Source organism: Sturnira hondurensis, unplaced genomic scaffold, assembly GCF_014824575.4.
Source record: "Sturnira hondurensis isolate 20B ecotype Veracruz unplaced genomic scaffold, ASM1482457v3 Scaffold0014384, whole genome shotgun sequence".
NCBI classification, from domain to species: Eukaryota; Metazoa; Chordata; class Mammalia; order Chiroptera; family Phyllostomidae; genus Sturnira; species Sturnira hondurensis.
In genome coordinates, this window is record NW_028087015.1 from 13,135,977 (window position 1) to 13,157,048 (window position 21,072).

A 21,072-nucleotide genomic window follows, 5' to 3' on the forward strand; every position below is an offset into this window, starting at 1 on the left:
GAACATTTTAATGACATTAATTCTTCCTATCCACGAGCACAATACATGTTTCCATTTATTATTATCTTCTTCAATTTCTTTCTTTAATGTCTTTTAATTTTTTGAGTACAGGCCTTTTACCTCCTTGGTTAAATTTATTTTTAAGTAATGTATTTTCTTTGATGTAGCTGTAAATGGGATTGTTTTCTTCATTTCTCTCTCTGGTAGTTCATTATTTGTATACAAAAATGAAGCCAATTTCTGAATACTTATTTTGCATCCTGCTACTTTGCTAAATTCATTTATCAGTTCTAGTAGTTTTTGGTGAAATCTTAGAGTTCTCTATATATAGTATCATGTCATCTTCAAATAATGAATTTTACTTCTTCATTTTCAATTTGAATGCCTTTCATTTCTTTTTGTCTGACTGCTGTCGCTAGGACTACCAGTACTATGTTGAATATGAGTGGTGAGAGCAGGCATCTCTGTCTTGTTTCTGATCTTAAGGGAAAAACCTGTAACTTTTCCCTGTTGAGTGTGATCTTATGTGAGTATGGATTTATTATATTGAAGCATGTTCCCTCTGTTTCCATGTTGCTGATAATTTTTATTATAAATGGGTGCCAGATTTTGCCAAGTGCATTTTTTTTATCTGTTGATATGATCATAAGACCTTTTGTCCTGCCTTTGGTTTATGTGCTGTTATCATGTTAATTGGTTTGTGGATGTTGAACCAACCTTGTATCCCAGGAATAAATCCCATTTGATCATGGTGTATGGTCTTTTAAAGTTCTGCTGAATTTGGTTCGATAATATTTTGTTCAGAATTCTTTTATCCATGTTCATGCAGGAGGATATTGGTCTATAATTTTTTAAAAATATTTTATTTAGCCCTGGCTGGTGTAGCTCAGTGGATTGAGCAAGGGCCTGCGAACCACACGATCGCGGTTCGATTCCCAGTCAGGGCACATGCCTGGGTTGCAGGCCAGTTCCCGGTTCCCGGTTCCCGGCAGCGGACGCATGAGAGGCAACCATACATTGATATTTCTCTCCCTCTCTCCTTCCCTTCCCCTCTAAAATAAATAAATAAAATCTTTTAAAAAATTTTATTTATTTATTTTCCGAGAGAGGGGAAGGGAAGGAGAGAGGGAGAGAAATATCAATGTATGGTTGCCTCTCATGTGTCCCCCACTGGGAACTGGCCTGCAACCCAGGCATGCGCTTTGACTGGGAATCGAACCGCGATCCTTTGCTTCACAGGCCCGCGCTCAATCCACTGAGCTACACCAGCCAGGGCAGGATTTGGAATCAGGATAATGCTAGCCTCATAAAATGAGCTTGGGAGACTTCCGTCTTTTTGAATTTTATGGAATGGTTTGAGGAGGATAGGTGTTAATTATTCTTTCAATGTTTGGTAAAAGTTCCATGTAAAGCCATCCAGTTCATGGCTTTTGTTTGTTGGGGAAGTTTTTGACGACTGAGTCAATTTTGTTGGTTATCATTGGTCTGTTTGGATTTTCTGTTCCTTCTGGATTACTCTTGAAAGATTGTATGTTTCTAGGAATGTGTACATTTCTTCCAGACTGTTCAACTTGTTGGCATATTACGATTCATAGTAGTTTCTTATAATCCTTTGTATTTCTGTGGTGTCAGTTGTCATTTTGCCTCTTTTGTTTCTCATTTTAATTATTTGGGTCCTCTTTCATTCTTTCTTGATAAGGCTGGTGAAGCATTTATTAATCTTGTTTATATTTTAAAGAACCAGTTCTTGGTTTCAGAATATTTTGCATTTCATTTTCTTCAACTCTAATTTTTATTATTTCATTCTTTTTGCTTACTTTGTGCTTTGTATTTTGAAATCATTGTGATATAATTTCAATTTTTTTAATGTATTGATACTTCTTTGTGGACTAAGTAGAAAAATTTTTTTGATGGTACATGTCAGCTTTAAAAAATTATTTATCTATAAATGTTGACATTTTTTCTCTTTAAAATAACTTGTTGATTATACAAGGTTGACTTATTTTGTACTCATTAATTCACCATTACTTCTTGCACTGCTGAAATTTCTTCTCTAGTGCCGTGTTGTTCTTTGTGGGTGATCCTTCCTTCCTGGCTGGGCACTGTTAGGATCTCTTCTTCATCTCTAATATTTTGTATTTTCTCATGTAAACATGCTTGTATTTCTTTTTGTCTAACTGACATTCTGGAGTTGTAGAGTATTGGTTTTCATTAGTATTGCAAAAGCCCCAACTGATCTGTCTCTAGATGTTTTATGTCAAGTCTCTTCATTTTGTAATTCAGATTCCAGTCAGACAGACATTTGTTATACGCTTTTATTCTTTTTATTCTATTCTTCATGTCTTAGTGTTTCTTATAATTTTTATCTCCTTATATTTTTTGTTGCATTGTTTAAGCTTTGTTTTATTGTACAGTTCACTATTTTAACTGTTTTTTTCTGTTTAACCCAATTGTTGAGCTTTTATTTATATGTTTATGTTTTTCATTGTTACATGTTTCATTTTCTATGTTTGTACTTGATTGATTCCTGTTGTGTCATCATCCTTCATGTTCCTTTAAACATATCATGTACAGCTAGTCTGTGTTCTTTGGTGGCCAATTCTGACATGTGGTTTCCTTGGAAAACAAAACTATTTGTTTCTTATATCATTCTTAGTTACTCTGCTCATTGTGTGTGTGTGTGTGTGTGATTTTTTAATGTAAGTTGTTTGATTGTAATTGGTAGGAATATTGAAGTTCTAAGCAGGGAAGCTTTTCCCAAAGAATAGTTTGCTTCGGTTTCCAAGATATCTGGAATACGTCCCAGCTGAGGTCCACTTTGTCTCTCTTCGCCCCACTTGGTATTCTGTGGATCTACATTCTGCTGGGCTTCCCAGCCTTCATCATCGGTGGCACCTCATTATGTCAACAGTGTAAGGATGGTTCTTGTTTCTCCCAGCTGCTCCAGGATCCATGTCTTAGTGCACTCATCTATCTGTGGGTTTTTGGGGGCAGGGGATGAGGAGTGGAGGTTTGGGGGAAGGAAAGGGGAGGGAGTTGGAGACTTTGCCTTTCTTTTGTGAGACTAGCGTTGCCCTCAGAATACTTTATATTTGGGATCTAGTTCTTATGTAAGGGAAGGTTCTTTAAAGTATGATGCCTGATTTAAAACAATTTCCCATGTAAAATGCACTTTTTAATGCCTTTATTCATATTCTTAAAATGTGAGTGAGAATTCTGTCCTGTGTCATAGGAGCTGAGAATTGTAGATATGGCCAGACTGGAGGCCATATGTTTGTATGTATGTAAACAAGTCATTCGTAAAATAAGCAGGGAGAAACCAGTTCATGTTCTGTATACATATAATTTGTGTGTTCATTTCAAAAATATTTCTGTGTTTTGGATTGTTTAGCATGATAAATTGACTAAGGTTTGGATATAAGAAGGCTTTCAGAATTTTTTCAGAATAATTTTTGCATTTTACATTTAGATCTCTGATCCAGTCTGAGTTAATTTGTGGGAGAGTGTAAAGTATGTCACTTATTTTTTTGGCATGTGGATATCTATTTAGATGTTTCAAGATCTTTTGCTGAAAAGACTGTCCTTCCTCCCTTGACTTGTCTTTACTCCTTCATCAAATATCCGTTGACTACATCTGTGTAGGTCTGTTCTGTTCTACTGGCCTGTTGTCTCTTCTGCTGATGTCACCTCGTCTTGAATGTTGGAGCTTTCTAGTAAATCTTAAATTCAGGCAGTGTTAGTCCTCCAACTCTGTTCTTGTCCTTCACTTTGGATGGCTAGTTTGGGTCTTTTGACTCTTCATGTAAGCTTTAAAATCAGTGTGTTCATAGCTACAGAATAACTTGCTGGGATTTTTGTTGGGACTGCATTGAATGCACAGATTAATTGGGGAAGAATTGACATCTTGACAATATTGTTTTCCTATCTGTGTACATGGACTGTTTCTCCATTTGTTTAGATCATTTTTTGATTTATTTTGTTATGGTTATGTAGCATTTTTAATCAGTATTTTTATTTGTACCTCGTGATATTTAGAATACAACTACATATGTAGAAAAGAATGAAGAATATATTTCCTGTTATATCACACACACATATATGAGTGAATAACAGTCTAGATCTGCACGCACAAACCTGACATCATATATATAGCATAGCTACAGGCTGATTTCATTTTGCACAATGACAACTATTCAAAATAATTTGTGGTAATAAAGTAAATTATTATTTAGAATGCAAAATGGGCATCAGTCCATTAATGAAAAGTCAGACTAGCCTTGGTGAGAAAGTTGTGAGATGTGAAGGAAAAGGGAAGTGCTGATCATCATGGCCATAGCCTCTGTTATCGGTGGGGTGGCCATGAGGCACAGACACCTAGTGCCCCTGCAGTGTCCACACTGCTGTTACGGGAGGGCACAGGCCGCAGGGTCAGAGCCCACCCCAAGACACAGCAGTAAGTAAGGGGAACTGGTTTCTACCTTCAGACTTGGGACTTCAAAGCACTTCCGTAACATATCTTCTCATAGAAAAGCAATGTTTTACATTAGACGCCCTTTACCATCTAAATGAAAAATTGTTCTGTTTACAGCACATGAAAAATGCACATGGAAAAGAATGAAAATACAGATAATCTGTTGCTCCATGAAAAAGCCTCTAAGAAATAAGGGAGCCATCACGTAATAAATAACAGTGATGGGTATTTAATAGGCCTAGCAATTAGGAGTCATCCAAAATTACCAGAAAATGCATTGGAAAAGAAAGGATAATATGTCCAAAGAGAGTGATAGGAACCCATTATCATTACAGTAGATGATACCATGCTTGACATCTCCCTTTTAAAGGCATTTTAGTACATTTCATTTAGTTTGTGTTTTATGGTGATTTTTTTACCATTTTAAAGTCAAAGTTCAAAGTCATTTTAGTACATTTTGGTACTAATAAAGGTAATTTAGTATATTTCACTTTGTGTTATGTCATCTTTTTGGGTAAAGGGAGAAGGGGTTTGGGTATGTAAACATATTTATTTATATTGACAATGTTTTGAATGTTTTAGCTCAATTTATTTTGAGTAACTGTTTGTTTTATACTCTGAATTTTGAAAACTCAGCTAGCTCCAGAAGAAAACAGCCACGGGGTGTGCCTTGTGGCTTCATCCGTCTTTCAGTCTACTGGAAACCGAGTAGGAGTGGGAGGGTCCCATGCCATTTCAGGTCTGAGGGCATTCCTTTATTCCATTTACTTAGCCTTAAGAAAAATGCACGATGCCAACAGTAGGACTAGGAAAGGATGTAGTTTATGAGCTTATACATTTGTAAATGAATGCTCTACTGTTTTTCCCTTGACACTTATAAAAGATTCTATCTTGTGGAGAAGTCTGTATTAAAACTTTCTTGGAGCTGGAGTTCAGAGGCAAATGAAGACTACATTGATGGCTGGTCTCTCTCTGGAGGAGCCCCTGTGTTTCTGTGGGCTCAGGTTTTCCGGCGAGCAGCTGCTGATTATCGGCAGCCATTGACCTTGGCCGTCTGCGAGGCCTCTCACCCACAGAGCTGGGGCACACTGTTTGAAGCTGAAGGAAGGTCGTCCTCTGGAACTGAACTGACTTGGTAATGTGAGGCATCTGGTGAGCAGGGAGGGGTATGTCACCAGCCCCCTGGGATCACATTCCGACTGAGAGGCCTTCCTATGCTTCCTACTCCCTAAAAATACATCCACTGTTGTAGTTTACAAGAGTGTTAGCATGTAGATGGGAGTAACCTTTGACCCTAAAAGCTCAGGTTTTTAAATTTCTTAAGAAATTAAAGCCCTTTTATTGGATCTCTAAGAATAGGATGAGACCTAGGCCCTGGGTGCACTGCATCTAATGCAGAGGTCACCCTGCAGCCCAGACGAATCACACTTCTCAGTGATGAAGACCCTGACGTGGAAAAAAAAAGGGAGGCAAAGACCACAATATTTCAAGCCCAGCACAGTATCTAGCCTTATCCTATACTGTACCCAGTGGTATTGGCCAGTGGGTATTGTCGTGTTCATAGTTAGATCTTTTAAACGAGAAATGCAGGAAAAGCACCTATAAGTAATTCAGTATGTCCTCCACTTCCTGGAAGGGCTCCATCACAATTTTTCACTTCATTTACCTACTAATTTTAACTTTACAGTTATGCATATTCTTGTACCATTTTCAGCCTTTCTGGAGAAGTACGAGCCAATAAAACCCATCATGGTTTCTCCCCTACTGGGTTAATGAAATAAATGAAAAGGCATACTGGGAAAACAGCTGTCCTGGTTATTCCCTGGTTACCTGTCTGCCCGTAGCTGTCAGTTAAGTTCATTTTGGGAAATTTAAAATAAAATGAGTTTGCAGGGTTCCATGCGTGTAGCAGTCACAACCTCACATTTGATATACACAGAAGGCACGCTCTCATGTCCATGCTTATGTTGATTCCCGGTGTCTGAATTCAGGGGAGCATCGGCAGTCTGATGGATACTTGACACTCTTTTGCAGCGATTGTGACATGTGTCTGTGGGTAAGAGTACAACTTAGACACTTAATCGTGGACAAAAATAGCAATGAGGGAGAGAATAAGAACATCACATTTAATCCTCTTGCCTCCTGCCAGTTCTGGAAACGTACGTTCTTTTGGCCACTCCAGCGCTGGTCCACTTGGTGTAGCTCACAATCTCTGCACAACCAGAGGGCAGAGTACTGCTGTGGTGGCTGGCACAGACCCCCCAGCCAGATCCCTGGGCTGAGTTCTAGTTCTTTCTTCCTCCCGGGGTGGTCAACCCACAGCAACTCATTTTCATTCCTGGTACCTCGGTTTTCTCCCCTGTAGAGTATTGCTAACAGCAGTGCCCCGTCATGGGGTTGTTGAAAGTGTTAAAGAGGGTAGTACAGGTGAGAGTGCTTAGTACAAAAATCTAGCTGTTAGTATTTGCTATGGTTGTTGTTACTGCGGCCCTGTTCCCAGGTATCACGTGATACATATAGAATTGTGGAAGAGAGAAGGGGAAATGGAGTCATCAAGAGTAGGCCTGGGTTCCTTTCTTCCCCCTCCATGTTTACCTGGACTCAGTGTGGTTATTTGGCTGATTTTGTGCTGCTACCTTGGTTAGTGGCTTGATATCTGAATAGGGCCATCTCCAGTGTGAAGCTATAACTACACATGGGACGAGTGAACCTGGAAGCAACCAAAAAAGGGGAGGTCTTCCCCAGACTCGAGGAGCTGCTCTGTGACTCCCAACTTTAACCATAACTTTTAATATTCTGAAACCTCAGTGGAAGTTCTTAGGGTCCCAGCCACATGGATTCTTTCCATTGGAACTCCTTTGGGTGTGTTGGTAACTAAACAGGTTGAATGAGGATTAAGGACCTTGAACTGTGTTTCCTCCATGGTGCCTGCTTTTCTTAGCAAGTTTTCAGCATAGTGCTTTGCAGAAGCTAAAGCCTAAACCTATGCTTGTATAATCAAAGGAAACACGATATCTCTTGCGTAGTGTTGACTTGGGTGGAATTGAAATAGTGTGCCTTTGGGAAGGGGCTAGAAAGAGATACCTGGAAAATGAGGATCAGTGATCAAGCGCGGATTTTGAAATGATGTGTCAGTGAGAGGCGATTAATAAATGCCCGTTTTCTTTCTGCTACCTGAGCCCAAGAGAGGTGGAGAAAGAAACTAGCAAAATGGCATATTCTTCTAAGTGTTTCTTGGTCTCTCATCTTCTATATTTAGTACTTTCTGTCCCTTTTCTATTAACCTATGATCCGTTTGAAATATTAATTGCCATGCATTAAAATAAAAGCTCATCACTTTAGAGACTGAGCTAGTTTATGGATTTTCTGAAAATAAAATATTTGAAAATATCTGGAAGCCTTTAGTTTCTGTGGTCAGACCATTTCTTAAATCCTATGATGCAGGCAGTGAATTTGGTTGTCTTATTTTATCTGGATATTATGCATTCACTTGCATTCACTTTTTAAAAAAGATTTTATTTATTTATCTTTAGAGGGGAAGGGAAGGAGAGAGGGAGAGAAACATCAATGTATGGTTGCCTCTGGTGTGTCCCCTGCTGGGAACTGGCCTGCAACCCAGGCATGTGCCCTGATTGGGAATCGAAACCACGATTGTGTGGTTTGCAGGCCTGTGCTCAATCCACTGAGCTACACCAGCCAGGGCTTGCATTCACTTTTTAATAAAATTCATTTCTCCATTTTTCAGGGAAAACTTACATTTGATGGCATAGCTCTTTTGCATATTTAAATAGTGAATACTGGGATATTTATATGGCAAAACGTGGCTGTTGAACAGGAAAATTACATTTTCAAAAGTGTCAACTTTCCACTTCTGAAATAGTTCTTGAAACCCAATGTATTTTGACACTGATGAATGTTGATAAACATTTTGGTAACATAAATCATTGCCACTGTGGTCTTTCTAAATTATACCTTGCGATATTTTTTTCCATTAGGAAGTCGAAGACCATGTGGCGTTTTTAATCACAGTTCCTACTGCGCTGGCGATTTTCTTTGCGATATTCATCCTCGTCTGCATCGAGTCCGTGTTTAAGAAGCTGCTCCGCCTTTTCTCTGTGGTGATATGGGTCTGTCTCGTGGCCATGGCCTACCTGTTCATGTGTTTTGGAGGCACCATCTCTCCCTGGGACCAGGTAAGGTATTAAAATGGTTTTTATATTTTCTTTGTGTCCTCTGATTGGTGGCATACTTAATTCTGTAAACTTGGCCCTAAACTGGAAATAAGAGGCCTTTAGAAGGAACTCATTTGGAATAGTCATCTTTGTGGCGACCTCATGTCTGAAGTGAGTTGATGCCCATTTTAACTCATCAGACCTGCTGGCAGGCAGGGTGAGGGCCTGGGTCTCCCTTGTCGTGGTTTTGGATGGCTAAGTCTAGGTTTACACCTCACCGCACCTTTCATCAGTGCCATCTTCTCCTGGTTCCTTGAGTTTCCTATCATTCTAAGATCCAGAGCTCTGGGATGGGAGCCTTACCTTGGGCCTCTAATTCTCAAAGCCTGGAAGTTGCCCTTGAGCTCTTTCTCAGTCCCTGGATCGTTCTCCTCACAGACATACTTCTGTGATACTGAGGTATGTACTGACATGCATACATCATATCAATAAGATTTCTTCCCTACATGTTGGGAAACTCACAGTTCTTTATTTGGAACCTGATGAGGCTCTCGGCTTAGAATATGGTTCCTTCTGAAAGGTGTTACGTCTTTAGGAGGGTGTAGCCTGATGAATGGGCTGCAGCTACCTGGATGTGGCCCACTGACTGCTAGATTAAACAGTGTGTGGTCCAGGGCGTGGGCAAGTCTGGGCTGGAGATACTATGTACGAGTTGCTAGCTTCAAGCTTGCAATCGAAGCTGTGGGGGTCAGCCACCATTCAGGGAGAGTGTGAATTGAACACCAAGAGGATCATCACAGGCTTAGTGAGGGCTCAAGAGGCCGGATAGGAGAGGAACAGGAGCCAGGCACGGATAGAGGACGAGATTTGTAGGAGCAGGGAACCAGTGAGGGAGAATCCCTGTAAAGAACAAGGGAGAAGGGACATTCAAGATGGGAATAAACAACAGGGTTCAAGTGACAGGGCAAAGGAAAGAGCATTTCGGTGTGCCTTAGCTGGAGAGAGCCCTGGATGAGGTTTCCTGTGACTTCTGTTGTCCCCTGACCTTAGCCAAGCCATCATCATGTTTGGACTTCAGTTTCTTCCGCAAAGGGAGAAGATTGGAGTAAATGAACTTAGGTTGGCCTCTCTGGCTCTAAAAAGCACTGTTCTAGCGGACAGAAGAATCATGGTGCAATTTTTCCTCTCCTGCAGTTCCCTGAAGAAGCTCCAGGGGTCAGGGAGGCTCCCATCGCAGTCTCATTATCACTCTTGCCTTCAAGCCTCTTGGAAGGTGGGCACACGCCCCCTTGCTCAGAGGGCCAGTTCCTCCCTTGCCTCAGCTCTGCCTCTCTTTTTCACGTGCCCTGTCCCCGAGCCTCACCCGACTGCCTTAAAGGGTGCACATGGTCCACAGTCCCCCGCACCTTCACACTGGCGCACACAGAATAGAAGAAGGAGGTAGCTTAAGAGGATTTGTTTCCTGGCCTGTGACATGGAGACCCTGGTGTCTCCTTGCACCAGTGCTACTTTGACTTAAGGATAAAGCTTTATAAGAAGCCTTACTTTCTGGAAGAGCAAGTATCCCCTCCATGCTGTCCTGTTTTTCTGTTGTTTAGAATTTGTCTTAGCTTAGTCTCTACATGAATTACAGAACCAGCTTGTCATGCTCAGTGCAAACTCCAGCTGGAATCTGGAGTTTAATTATATGGCATTTCCTATTTTTTTGTTTTGAAAGGTATTTAACAATTAGGAAATAATAAAATGAGATTGTATAAAACATCCAGAGATGTGCTCTTTCTTTCTTTGTATTGAGTCTTTCCATAGAATGGCATAGCATGCCTCTCTAACAATTCTGGTTTTATTTTATGTCCTTCAAAGACTTCTTCTCTTCATGAAATCAGTTGTAATGTTCCTTAGACTTGTGCCTCAGTCTCTATAATTTTTTGGTGGTTTTACAAAAGAGCTTTTTTCTTATTCTCTTTTCTATTTAATATCTATGCATAAGGATATTGCTCTTTTTTATGTCGACCTGGTATGGTAAACTCTTATTAGCTCTGTTAGTTGATCCAAGGGTGTCAGTTTATGTATATAGACAGTATTAATCATCTCCAGATAATTAACATTTTCTCACTTCCAAATTCCAAATCCACTCTGTTCTCATGCATTGTTTTGTCCAAGTGTTATTAGCCAGGGCTCCTACTGCGGGGCGGAAGTGATTAACAGTGTGAGTGGCATTAGACCTGTTTTTAACATAATTGGGTCATCAATAATTTTGCCAGGAATTCAGTGTTTGTTGTGTGGTTATCATGATTGTAGGAGAGACAGTTCATCAGGATAAGGACCTCCCACCTGTCCACAGTGCTCTTCTTCCACGTATTGCATGGCCCCTCCCTGGCCCCTCCGTTACCTGCATCAACCTCATGTGTCCCTGCCGCAGAGCAGTGGTCTTTGATCTTCAGATGCTAACCCACGGGGAGACCCCCTTAGCCTGCTTTTTCCCTGTAGCACTGACCATGATTTACAGCACCCCACATCATATTACAGATCTCTCTCTTGGTCTACTGGCTGTATCCCCTGAGAGAATATAAACTCCTAGGCTGTGACTGTCTTCTTACTGTCGTCTCTTTGCACCCACAGGAGTGGCCCACTGATGGAAGGCGCTCATGGCTACTCACTCAGGGTGTCCGTTAATGGATGACTTGATTTTGTCATCTCCAGATTTGTCGTTGTTGTTGTTGTTGGATTTTTTATCCACTTGTTTTGTTTTTGCTTATCTTTTGTTTTTACGACATACATTTTGGTTCTATTGATGCTGTCCACTGGCTTTAAAAAAATCTCTTTGAGCATATTAAGCATACTTATTTCATAGTCATTTTTTACTTCCATCTTCTCAAGATCAATTTCTTGCAGGTGTCGAGTTTGTTGGTTAAATGTCCCAGCACTAGTTATTCCTGTGTGCTTTGACATTGCCATTTCCAAGCTCAGGTTGAGTGGGGTTTTCTACTTCTGCCTGAGACAGTTCCACCTGTGAGGTTGCCTTCATTATTCAGCCAGGGCCCCTGGGAGAACTAGATTGTTGTGGAGCCTCAGTGTACTTGACATTGCAGGTGGGGTGGCCAGCCCTGCTTGTGGCTTGGGAAAGTTTCTGGGACACAGCTATGTGTGCCCGATGCTCAGAAAAGGCCATGGACAGGCAGGTTGCAGCTCTTTTTGGTCACTTCCTATTGGGGGGGCTTGGGTGGGATGTCTTTCTCACACTGTGGGCCTGCTCACACACCTTTCCAGAAAAGGGCCACTTTGGGCTCCATTCCTCCACCGGAGCTTGAAATGCTGCCCAACCCTCTTGGCCACAGCTGCCCCATTCAATAGGCATGCAGGTTTAAGATGAAATCATTCTGTCCCATTAGCCATAAGTCTGGTATCTTTTAATATAGGCCCCTCAGTGAGCACTAACCTTCTGTAAGTGTTGTAGTAGGTTCACTGTGCTTAAGGAATTGTGCTCAAGGACTGGTTCCCTGTAGGAGACGGTTAAATTAACGCTGTTGTAGTAAGGAGGTGCAGGAGGGAGCACACTGCACAGATGAAGGGGACAGCCACACACGACCACCCTCACCGCTGACACCACTGGCAAGTTCAGGGTTCCCAATGTGGGGGCGACTTTCCTTGCAAGTTCCCCCCGTGTGCAACGGATGAGAGTAAACATGACTGAGACTGATGTGATCTGCTTGGGGAGGAAAAGTGGCTGATCCCTCAATGGGGAAGGGCCAAGAGCCCCCTGCTCAAGGGGCTTTTATTGGGTTCATTTGCACAAGAATACAGGTAAGGATCAAGCAATAGATAGCATTCAAAGAACTGTGAGGCCTTATTCTCAGGCAGAGTCAGATCACCAACAAGCCCTAAAACTTTGAGGAACAAACTTCTTGCTTGGACCCTTATCATTTAAATGAGAGCATTCTAAAGAGAGCAGGTTTCACAGGATTTTTACATACTCTTTCTTACGCCTGATTTACCCCTGGTACTCGCCCTTTCCAGCACAGGGCTGCACCATCTTCCCCATCATAGGTTTTTAGGCTTAAGTGGATTAGAGCTGAGCAGCACTTCTCCTAGATGGAAAAGGGGACTCAGGCTGTGTCACAATAGCTGGGGGGGATGAGGGTCCATTGCTCCCTTTTTGTCACAGCCCCCTCCTCCCCCCCTTAGTCCTTCCATGATGGCCTCCCAAGTGATTGTGTCTGGCCTAGGTTGCCCCCTCCGAGGGGTTGTACCCGCCATGGACATCACCATGCTTTGGGGGAGCAGGGAGATGAAGCAGGGGCAGCATCTGCTGCCAGAGACCAGCTTTGTCTCCTGCGGCTCACATTCCAGAGGTCACTTGCTTAGCCATGGGGGGCAGGTACAATTCCTGAAACCAGGCATGACGGTTTCCAACATCCCAAGACCTCCCTGAGGTTCAGTAACTTCCTAGAAGAATTTGCAGAACTTACTGAAAGCCATTATACTCACAGTTATGGTTTATTACAAAGAAAGAATAGAGGTGAACAGCAGCCAAGGGAAGTGCCCAGGAAGACTAGCAAATGCGGAGCTCGCAGTGTTCTCTCGGTGCGGTCACGGACTGTGCTCCTCTCTCGACAGTGTTGTATGGCACTGTGCGTGGAGTATTGCCTGCCCGGGAAGGTCAACTGACCCTTCTGTGTCCAGAGCTTTTCCTGGGGTTCAATCACATACTGCTTGCATGGCTGACCTTTAATCTCCAGCTTTACATGATACCTGTAGTTTTCAGCCCCTCTGAGGCAGAAATGATACAGGATGGCTCTAAATCCCCATTGCAGATCATATTTAGACTGTCTCTGGCCAAAACTCCCAGACAAACAGAGACATCTCTGTCAGGCAGAGCATTCTAGGGGCTCAGGAGTGACTGCCCAGGAGCACAAGGCAAAGCCTAGGCCCCTCTTTGGGTAAGGAGAATTCTTCACTGCTTGGCTGGATTGAGTGTGGATTCTGCTGTTAATGTGTCATGTGCAGAACATAGAGTGTAAGCAGCCAGCATGTGTATCATTGGGCTGTGCCAAGCTCTGTTCCAGTTGCTTTTCTTATATAACCTCATTTATCCCCACATAACTCCATAAGGTGGGCATCATCACACTCATACTTTCTAAATGTAGAAACAGACACCGGACGTTGAAGTACCTTGCTCATGGCTAAGCTGCTGGTGAGTGGAAGAAGCAGTTTGAACCCAGAGGGTCTGACTCCAGAGGCCAGCTCCTATTCATGATAAAAGTTGTTGTCTTCTGGGAGTGATGTCACTCTCAGGGAACATTTGTCTAGTTCTGGAAACATTTTTGATTGTCACAACCTGGATTGGGGGAACACCACTGTCATCTATCTAGTAGGTGGAATTCAGAGCTGTTGCACAGGGTAGCACCCCCCACAAAGAATTATCCAGCCCCAAATGCCACAGGTGCCAAGTCTGTGTCTTACAATATGGCCCCTGAAGGATGCCTTTTAAAGAACTGGTTTCTAAAACCTCCGTAGGTGGAATTGTACGGAATTACCAGGGCATGATTTAAGAGTGGTGGTGTCAGTTTTGATCATGCAAAAAGGAGTCATTTTGCAATAACATGTAGCCATGGGGAAGGTCAGGCAAGTAGGAAGGTGGCAGGCTGACAGAGTGGTGTACTACACCATGTGGAAGCGGTTACGGGGGGAATAAGGAAGATGAAAAGGAGAACTTCAGGGGTTTGCCCTCACAGCCTTGGCTGCATCTGGAGCCTTCCCAACAGTGGCACTTTAATTCAGCACAGATCAACCCATCTTGAAGTCCTTTTTACCCTGGGCTGCCAGCTCCCCAACCCAGCTGATGTTTGTTCTACACAGCTGCCTCTTGGAAGGAAATTTTTAAAAAATATTTTGTTGACGATTCCAAAAACTCCAAGTGAAGCCAGGTGGTAAATTGCAGAGTTTTTTGGCTCCAGCTGTTTAGCGGCTGCATCTGTATTTTGGATGAAGTCTTGTCTGCGTGCTTCTTGCTTGAACTGATTTGCCAACATACCCTTAGTTTGTGCTATGCCTTTCCCATTGATAAAATGATAGAGAGACAAGACAAATACCATATGATCTCACCTATAAGTTTAATCTAATCAACAAAACAAGCAAGCAAGCAAATATAACCAGAGGCAGTGACAGTAACCAGAGGGGAGGTGGGAGGGGACAATGGGGGCGGGGGGAAGGTTGTCAGGAACATGTATAAAGGACACAATGGACAAAGCCAAAGGGGGGTCGGATCAAGGGTGGGAGGTGGGCATGGCTGGGGGGGGGAGTGGTGGGAGGAAAATGGAGACAACTCTACTTAAATAACGATAAGAAATGAAAAAATGATAGACAAAGAAGGTGGTGCTGTCACTATATTTAATCTTATTTTTCTGAATGGTTTGAAAAATACTTGATCTACTTTGAGCTCAAAAGTAGTATAGGGGTATGTAAACTATTTGTTTTCTCTGTACTGTTAGATGAAATAAATGGCGTAGTTTTAAAATTTCTTTTAAAGACACCAGTGCAATGTGCATGAGGTGCAGCCTTCTGCACATGCCCAGGGCAGTTACATCACATAGCATTGGTCCCTATCTGGAGCTCTAGAATGTGGGACTTGCCTAATGAGCAAGTCCCATTAAAGAGGATTAACTACTTTTGACGAATAGTGTCTCACGCTTGGGCCATAAGTCTGAAATCAAGGTGTGAGCAGAGCTACCCTCCCTCTGAAGTCTGGAGGGAAGATCCTTCCTTGCCTCTTCCGGCTTCTTGTGGTTGCCTGCCATCCTTGGCTTGTAGACATGTCACTCCAATCTCTGTTTCCATCACCATGTGCCACGCTTGTCTGTGTCTCTTGTCTTCTCATAAGGAGAGCCATCATACTGGGTTTAGCACATATCAATGTTTTCATCTTAAATCAATTACTTCCGCAAAGACCTTATTTCCAAATAAGGTCACATTCACAGGTGCTGGGGGTTGGGACTTGAATATATCTTTTTGAGGGACACAATTCAACTCATGACAGATATTTCACAGGAAGGAAGACACACTGTTTCTTAAGCGGGTGCTCTCCTGCTGTACCTTGCGGCTTGTTGCTCTGATAGTCACTCCCTCTGGTTAAATTTCAATAACTGCTCTTGACGTCAGTCTTCACTGAATCTGCCTATCCAGCTTGGACTTAAATGTTTGCCATGGAAGTTTTCACACTTTTCCAAACCAGTGTCCATCAGGCATTAGGGACGTTCTTGTGTGTGATTATCTTGTTGAATTAAATCCACCATCAGGAATAGATAGACGAAATAACCTGAAGATTGTATGCCATGTAAACAAACAGAGCAGCATGAATGAATGCTTGTGCATTAGAGAACTTGGTTTAGCTCTGCTGTCTGAATAATGGCAATGCTTCTTTGGGTTCCTACATTAGTGACGTCAAGTANACAGGAAGGAAGACACATTGTTTCTTAAGTGGGTGCTCTCCTGCTGTACCTTGCGGCTTGTTGCTCTGATAGTCACTCCCTCTGGTTAAATTTCAATAACTGCTCTTGACGTCAGTCTTCACTGAATCTGCCGATCCAGCTTGGACTTAAATGTTTGCCATGAAAGTTTTCACACTTTTCCAAACCAGTGTCCATCAGGCATTAGGGGCGTTCTTGTGTGTGATTATCTTGTTGAATTAAATCCACCATCAGGAATAGATAGACGAAATAACCTGAAGATTGTATGCCATGTAAACAAACAGAGCAGCATGAATGAATGCTTGTGCATTAGAGAACTTGGTTTAGCTCTGCTGTCTGAATAATGGCAATGCTTCTTTGGGTTCCTACATTAGTGACGTCAAGTAAATCTTTCTTTTCTGATACATTTTTGTAATGTCTTTGGTTCACCTGGTGAAGTTTCTGCTTTTTAGGTGCTGTTTTATTTAATGAATTTTTAACACAACAAATTCATTTCATCTCAATTGATAACCACTGACTTATAACCCTCACTCTGAGGTGGGAATACTCTTCAGAAGGTAGCAGGGCAGGAGGGCAATTGCCTAGATGGGCTGACGCTTATACACAAGAGATGCTGGGCTGGCCGAATGAGGACAAGAGGGCTGAGTCACATCTCCATTTGCCTCCTGTTTTCTGCATCCCTCACACTAAGAGCTCATTGAATAGAGTTAAGTCAACACTTCCCTTCCTGACAACCCCATTTCAGCCTTGGCGAGGAGACCATGCTGAAGTTACTGTATGGATTTGTTAAATTACCTACTCGAAAAGCTAACATTTTGCTCCAGAAAGAAGAGACTTTCTTTGTCCTGTTTCCTAAAAGTATGCCAGACATTCAGCATGTGCCTGTGTGTGTTTTGTTACAAAAATAGGACATAAGTGTGCAAACATAATTTTCTTATTGAAAGTGGGTGAAATGTAAGAAAACAAAGGCTCTCATGGGCTTTGAAATAGTACAGAATTAGTTTGCTTTTCCTTTACTGCAGTCACCTGGAATGCAATTAAAGAATGTATATACTGTGTGGGGAACCTAGCAGCCTGTGGCTGAAAATGGAAAACTCCAGCCTGTCCCTGAAAATCTAAGAAACCATCTCTGAAAAGAGAAAGAGAGAGAGAGAGAGAGAGAGTGAGTGAGAGAGAGAGAGAGAAATCATCTCTGTCTGCTTTTTGTGCACCAGGGTTTCTCAGGGGGCATTTTAGAGTTAATATAAAGAAGCACACACAACTCAGAGAAAAAAGCAATATAAAAATTATTCTAACGGCAAAGATGAAGGTTTTGATTTTTTTAATGGCAAAGCACATACTGACAAAATGTGAATCTTAAGGAAGTGAAACAGCACAGACCAGCCTGAAGCGTCGTTATTTTGAGATCCCCCACATTTCTGCTGTTGGGAGCAGAGGTGGTGGGTGTTTCTGTGTTTTCCCTCCTCTGAGCTCCTGGCCACAGCCTGTGAAAGTCACAAGGGCTGTGCAATGACCTGGGAATTTGCCGCGACCCTCACCGGGCCTTGCAGTCCTGACCTTGCTCGAATAGACAGTTCTGTCTGTGTTTCTGGAACAAGCTCTGTGCTTCCTCTTCCTTCTCTCCTCCTATGATTTTCTGTAGAGGAGCACAGGCCCGGCCCCCAGTACTGAGACGGACATTGTAATTAAACTGTCATTTGCTCATAGAACAGGCACAGCCCATTCTCACCTCACTATTCTCACTTTTGAAACCTTCCCCAACCTCACCCCCACATCAAAGTGCATTTGAAAGATGGGGTGGCTTTGGACGCATTTTTATTTGCTGTTCCCAGTGTACAGCACAGTGTCATGTGTTGTAGGGATCACATCACAGATGCTTGTGGAAAAACTGCATGAGAGTACATACACGTAGCATACCTATCTGCTTGCCTCTTCCATCACAGTAGTGATAGAAAACACTTCTACCATCCTGGTCTTTCCCTGCACCAGGCATTATTCAATTACTTTATATACATAACTTGTTTGATCTGTACAACCCTGTGAAATAAGTGCTACAGTACTTGCAATTTCTCAGTTGAGAAAACTAAAGCACAGGGAGGTTAGGCAAGTTTCCCAAAGTCACACAGCTGGGAGGAGAGCCAGAATTTGAACACGGCATTTTAGCAACCTCATCATTTCCTGTCAACTCCATGGGCCCATGGTAGTTGACAGCTGTGTGGTGTTTCCTGTTGTGACTTGGCAATGGACAGATTATTGTGTGATGAGGAAGGCAGTTGTTTAGGAATTCTAGATTGTTCTGTCTGAACTGATTTTGGTTACTTTGTTTTGGGGAAAAACTTAATGGAGAAATAGCTGTTACTTCAGAGATGACAAATCAATCATGCTGCTGGTTTTAATTGTCAGCACCACATAATCCAGTTTGGAGGTATTTTCATTCCGCAGAATGAGTCACTAAGAGAAATGGGACACATTTGATCTCTGGAATAAATATTTGTATATATAGACATTATATCAGGCAATATTACTAGGAATCAGTGATTGCTTTTATATTGAAATTAACATCAATTCCTTATAAATAGATTCCTTATGATTTCCTTTCTTTCTGCTACTCTTGTCATCGGTTCTGTCTCAGCTCCTGTGTACCTGTAATCAGCCATTGCTTCTGCACAGGAAAACCCCATCAGACTCAAAGGCATTTGCCAGGATGCCAGCACAGGGTGCCAGCTCAGGGTGCAATCCAGTCCAGCACCAGGTTCTCTCTGCGTTGGGAGAAGCTGCATGGGCTTCGTCCAACACCTTGCTTGATGTCTGCACAGTGTGGCTCAGGTGCTGTGGTGCCAGCCACCGTCGGGAGGATCCTGGTCCCGTGTATGCAGCTCTCAGGGCATCTGGAAACGCCTCTGGGGAGGCCAACCTGAAGTCGAAGTCATGACTGTGATCTGAAATTTATAGTGTTTTGCTGAAAAAGTTAGAATTTTATTTTACAAGGGAGGAAAAATGTTCTGTGGGCTTCCAAAGCATCTGTTATTGACACAGTTTAAATGGAGACATTTTTGATGGTGGTTGTCTTAGGGCTTCCTGCATTCGGTGTCCTTGTGTTTGCCAGATGGTTTTATGAAAGGTTGTGTTTGTAACAGAATTCCAGCTACCAAGATGCCTTGCATCTTGGGTACTGTTGCTCCACCCAAAGACACATACTTACTGGGAACCGGTAAATAACACAACCTGTTGCTGGCAGGTTGGAACTGTGTGTGTACCCACACGAGCATGCAGGAGAGCTGCCGCCGTGAAGTGGAGTGGATTCTAAATTCCAGGCTGAAGCAGCAAGTTTGGAGGAAAAAATAAATCCAGAGTTCAAATTATTTTCTATTAAGAGTTGCTAAGCAACACCTCACTGAGCATCTCCATTATTCAGTATTTCAGATTTCCTTTTCTCAGCAGCCACTAATATCATCCTCACCCAGCAATTTCAGAGTTGAGAAAAACAGAGTTCTCAGTTTGGAAAGGCAAAGGCGTAAGGAGAGTGGAGAAAAACTACAGAAGGAGGGAGACAAGCTCAGGGGTTTGTAAAGAATTCCATCCAGCATCCACCCTGGGGGAAGTCTACCACAGCCAAGGAAGGATCTCCAGAGAACAGCAGACGGAATAATTCCTGGTGCAGGGCCTGGAGGGACAGAGAGGGACGTTTCCCAGTTCAGAGGGCATCAGTTCATCATGGCTCCAAATCTACTAAGTTCCAAATCTACTCAGCGATTTCAACACCTTGGTCTCAGTAACAGATGGGGCAGTAAGAAAGAAAATTAATCATGGTATAGGAGATTTGAGAAATGCCACCAAACAAGTTGACCGAATCGGAGGCTTCACCGAACAACGCAGAATATGTGTTCTTTCAAATTCATGTGTAGTGTTTACCAAGATAGACCATATTCTCAACCATAAAAATATCACTAAGTTTAAGAGGCTTACTGTTCTATAGAATATGGTTTTTGATTATAATGGACTTAAATTAGAAATCAATAACAAAGAAATTTGGTTAATCAGTCAATAGCTGGAAACAAAATCACCCATTTCTAAATAATCCAGGAGTCCAAAAAGAGATTACAAGAAGCATTAGAAAATGCATTGGCCTAATGAAATGAAAGCGTGCTGGATTATGATTTGTGGGGTACACCTAAAATGGTACTGAGAGAGAAATTTATAGCATTAAATGTACTAAAAGAGGTAAGCGCTCAAATCAACAACTTAAGCTTTAAGAAACTGGAAAAAAAGGAATGCAAATTAGAAGAAAGGAAATTAAAAGGAAAATAACAGTGAAATTTTAAACAGAAAACTAAAGATAATCAATGAAACACAAACTAGTTCTTTGAGATCAATAAAATTGATAAAATTTCAGCCAGACTGATCAGAAATAAAGCTGGAAAGTAAAATACCATTATTATGGATGCGAGAATGGTTGACACGGTAGATGCTGCAGACTCTTAAAGGGCAAGGAAATAGTCACTTGGCCAAAAAAGTTCGTTTGGTTTCCCTTAAGGTGACTCTAATAGCACTTAGTTCTCTGTGACTTGATTTGAAACAATTTTGTTAGATCGTATTCAGACAGCTGTCGTAACAGTGTGCATTACAAAAAGTCTTATCAAACTCGGTGAAGTTTTGTGTAGCCACTTTAATATTGAAAATAAAAGAAAATAAGCCACATTTTTAGCATATTGTGCTTTATTATTTCAAGAAAGATAAAATGCAATTGAAATGCAAAAAAAAAAAAAGATTTGCACAGTGTATAGAGAAGGTGCTGTGATTGACCAAAGATGTCAAAAGTGGTTTTAGAAATTTTGTGTCGGCGATTTCTTTTTGGACGATACTCTGCAGTTGAGTAGAGCAGTTGAAGTTGATAGCGATCAAATCAAGACATTAATTGAGAACAATTAGCATTGTACCTTGGGGGAGATAACCAACATACTCAAAA

The 21,072-nt window shown here is 42.0% G+C and overlaps 1 protein-coding gene across 2 annotated transcripts in view; it reads left to right on the plus strand.

The window, feature by feature from the left end:
* The window catches only part of ADCY2 (adenylate cyclase 2), a 353,912-nt gene that overhangs the window by 13,839 nt on the left and 319,001 nt on the right, over positions 1-21,072 (plus strand). For both annotated transcript variants that reach the window (XM_037062983.1, XM_037062984.1), the window contains exon 2: positions 8,467-8,664. In XM_037062983.1, coding sequence (XP_036918878.1) covers positions 8,467-8,664 — 198 coding nt within the window. The remainder of the gene's footprint in view (positions 1-8,466; positions 8,665-21,072) is intronic.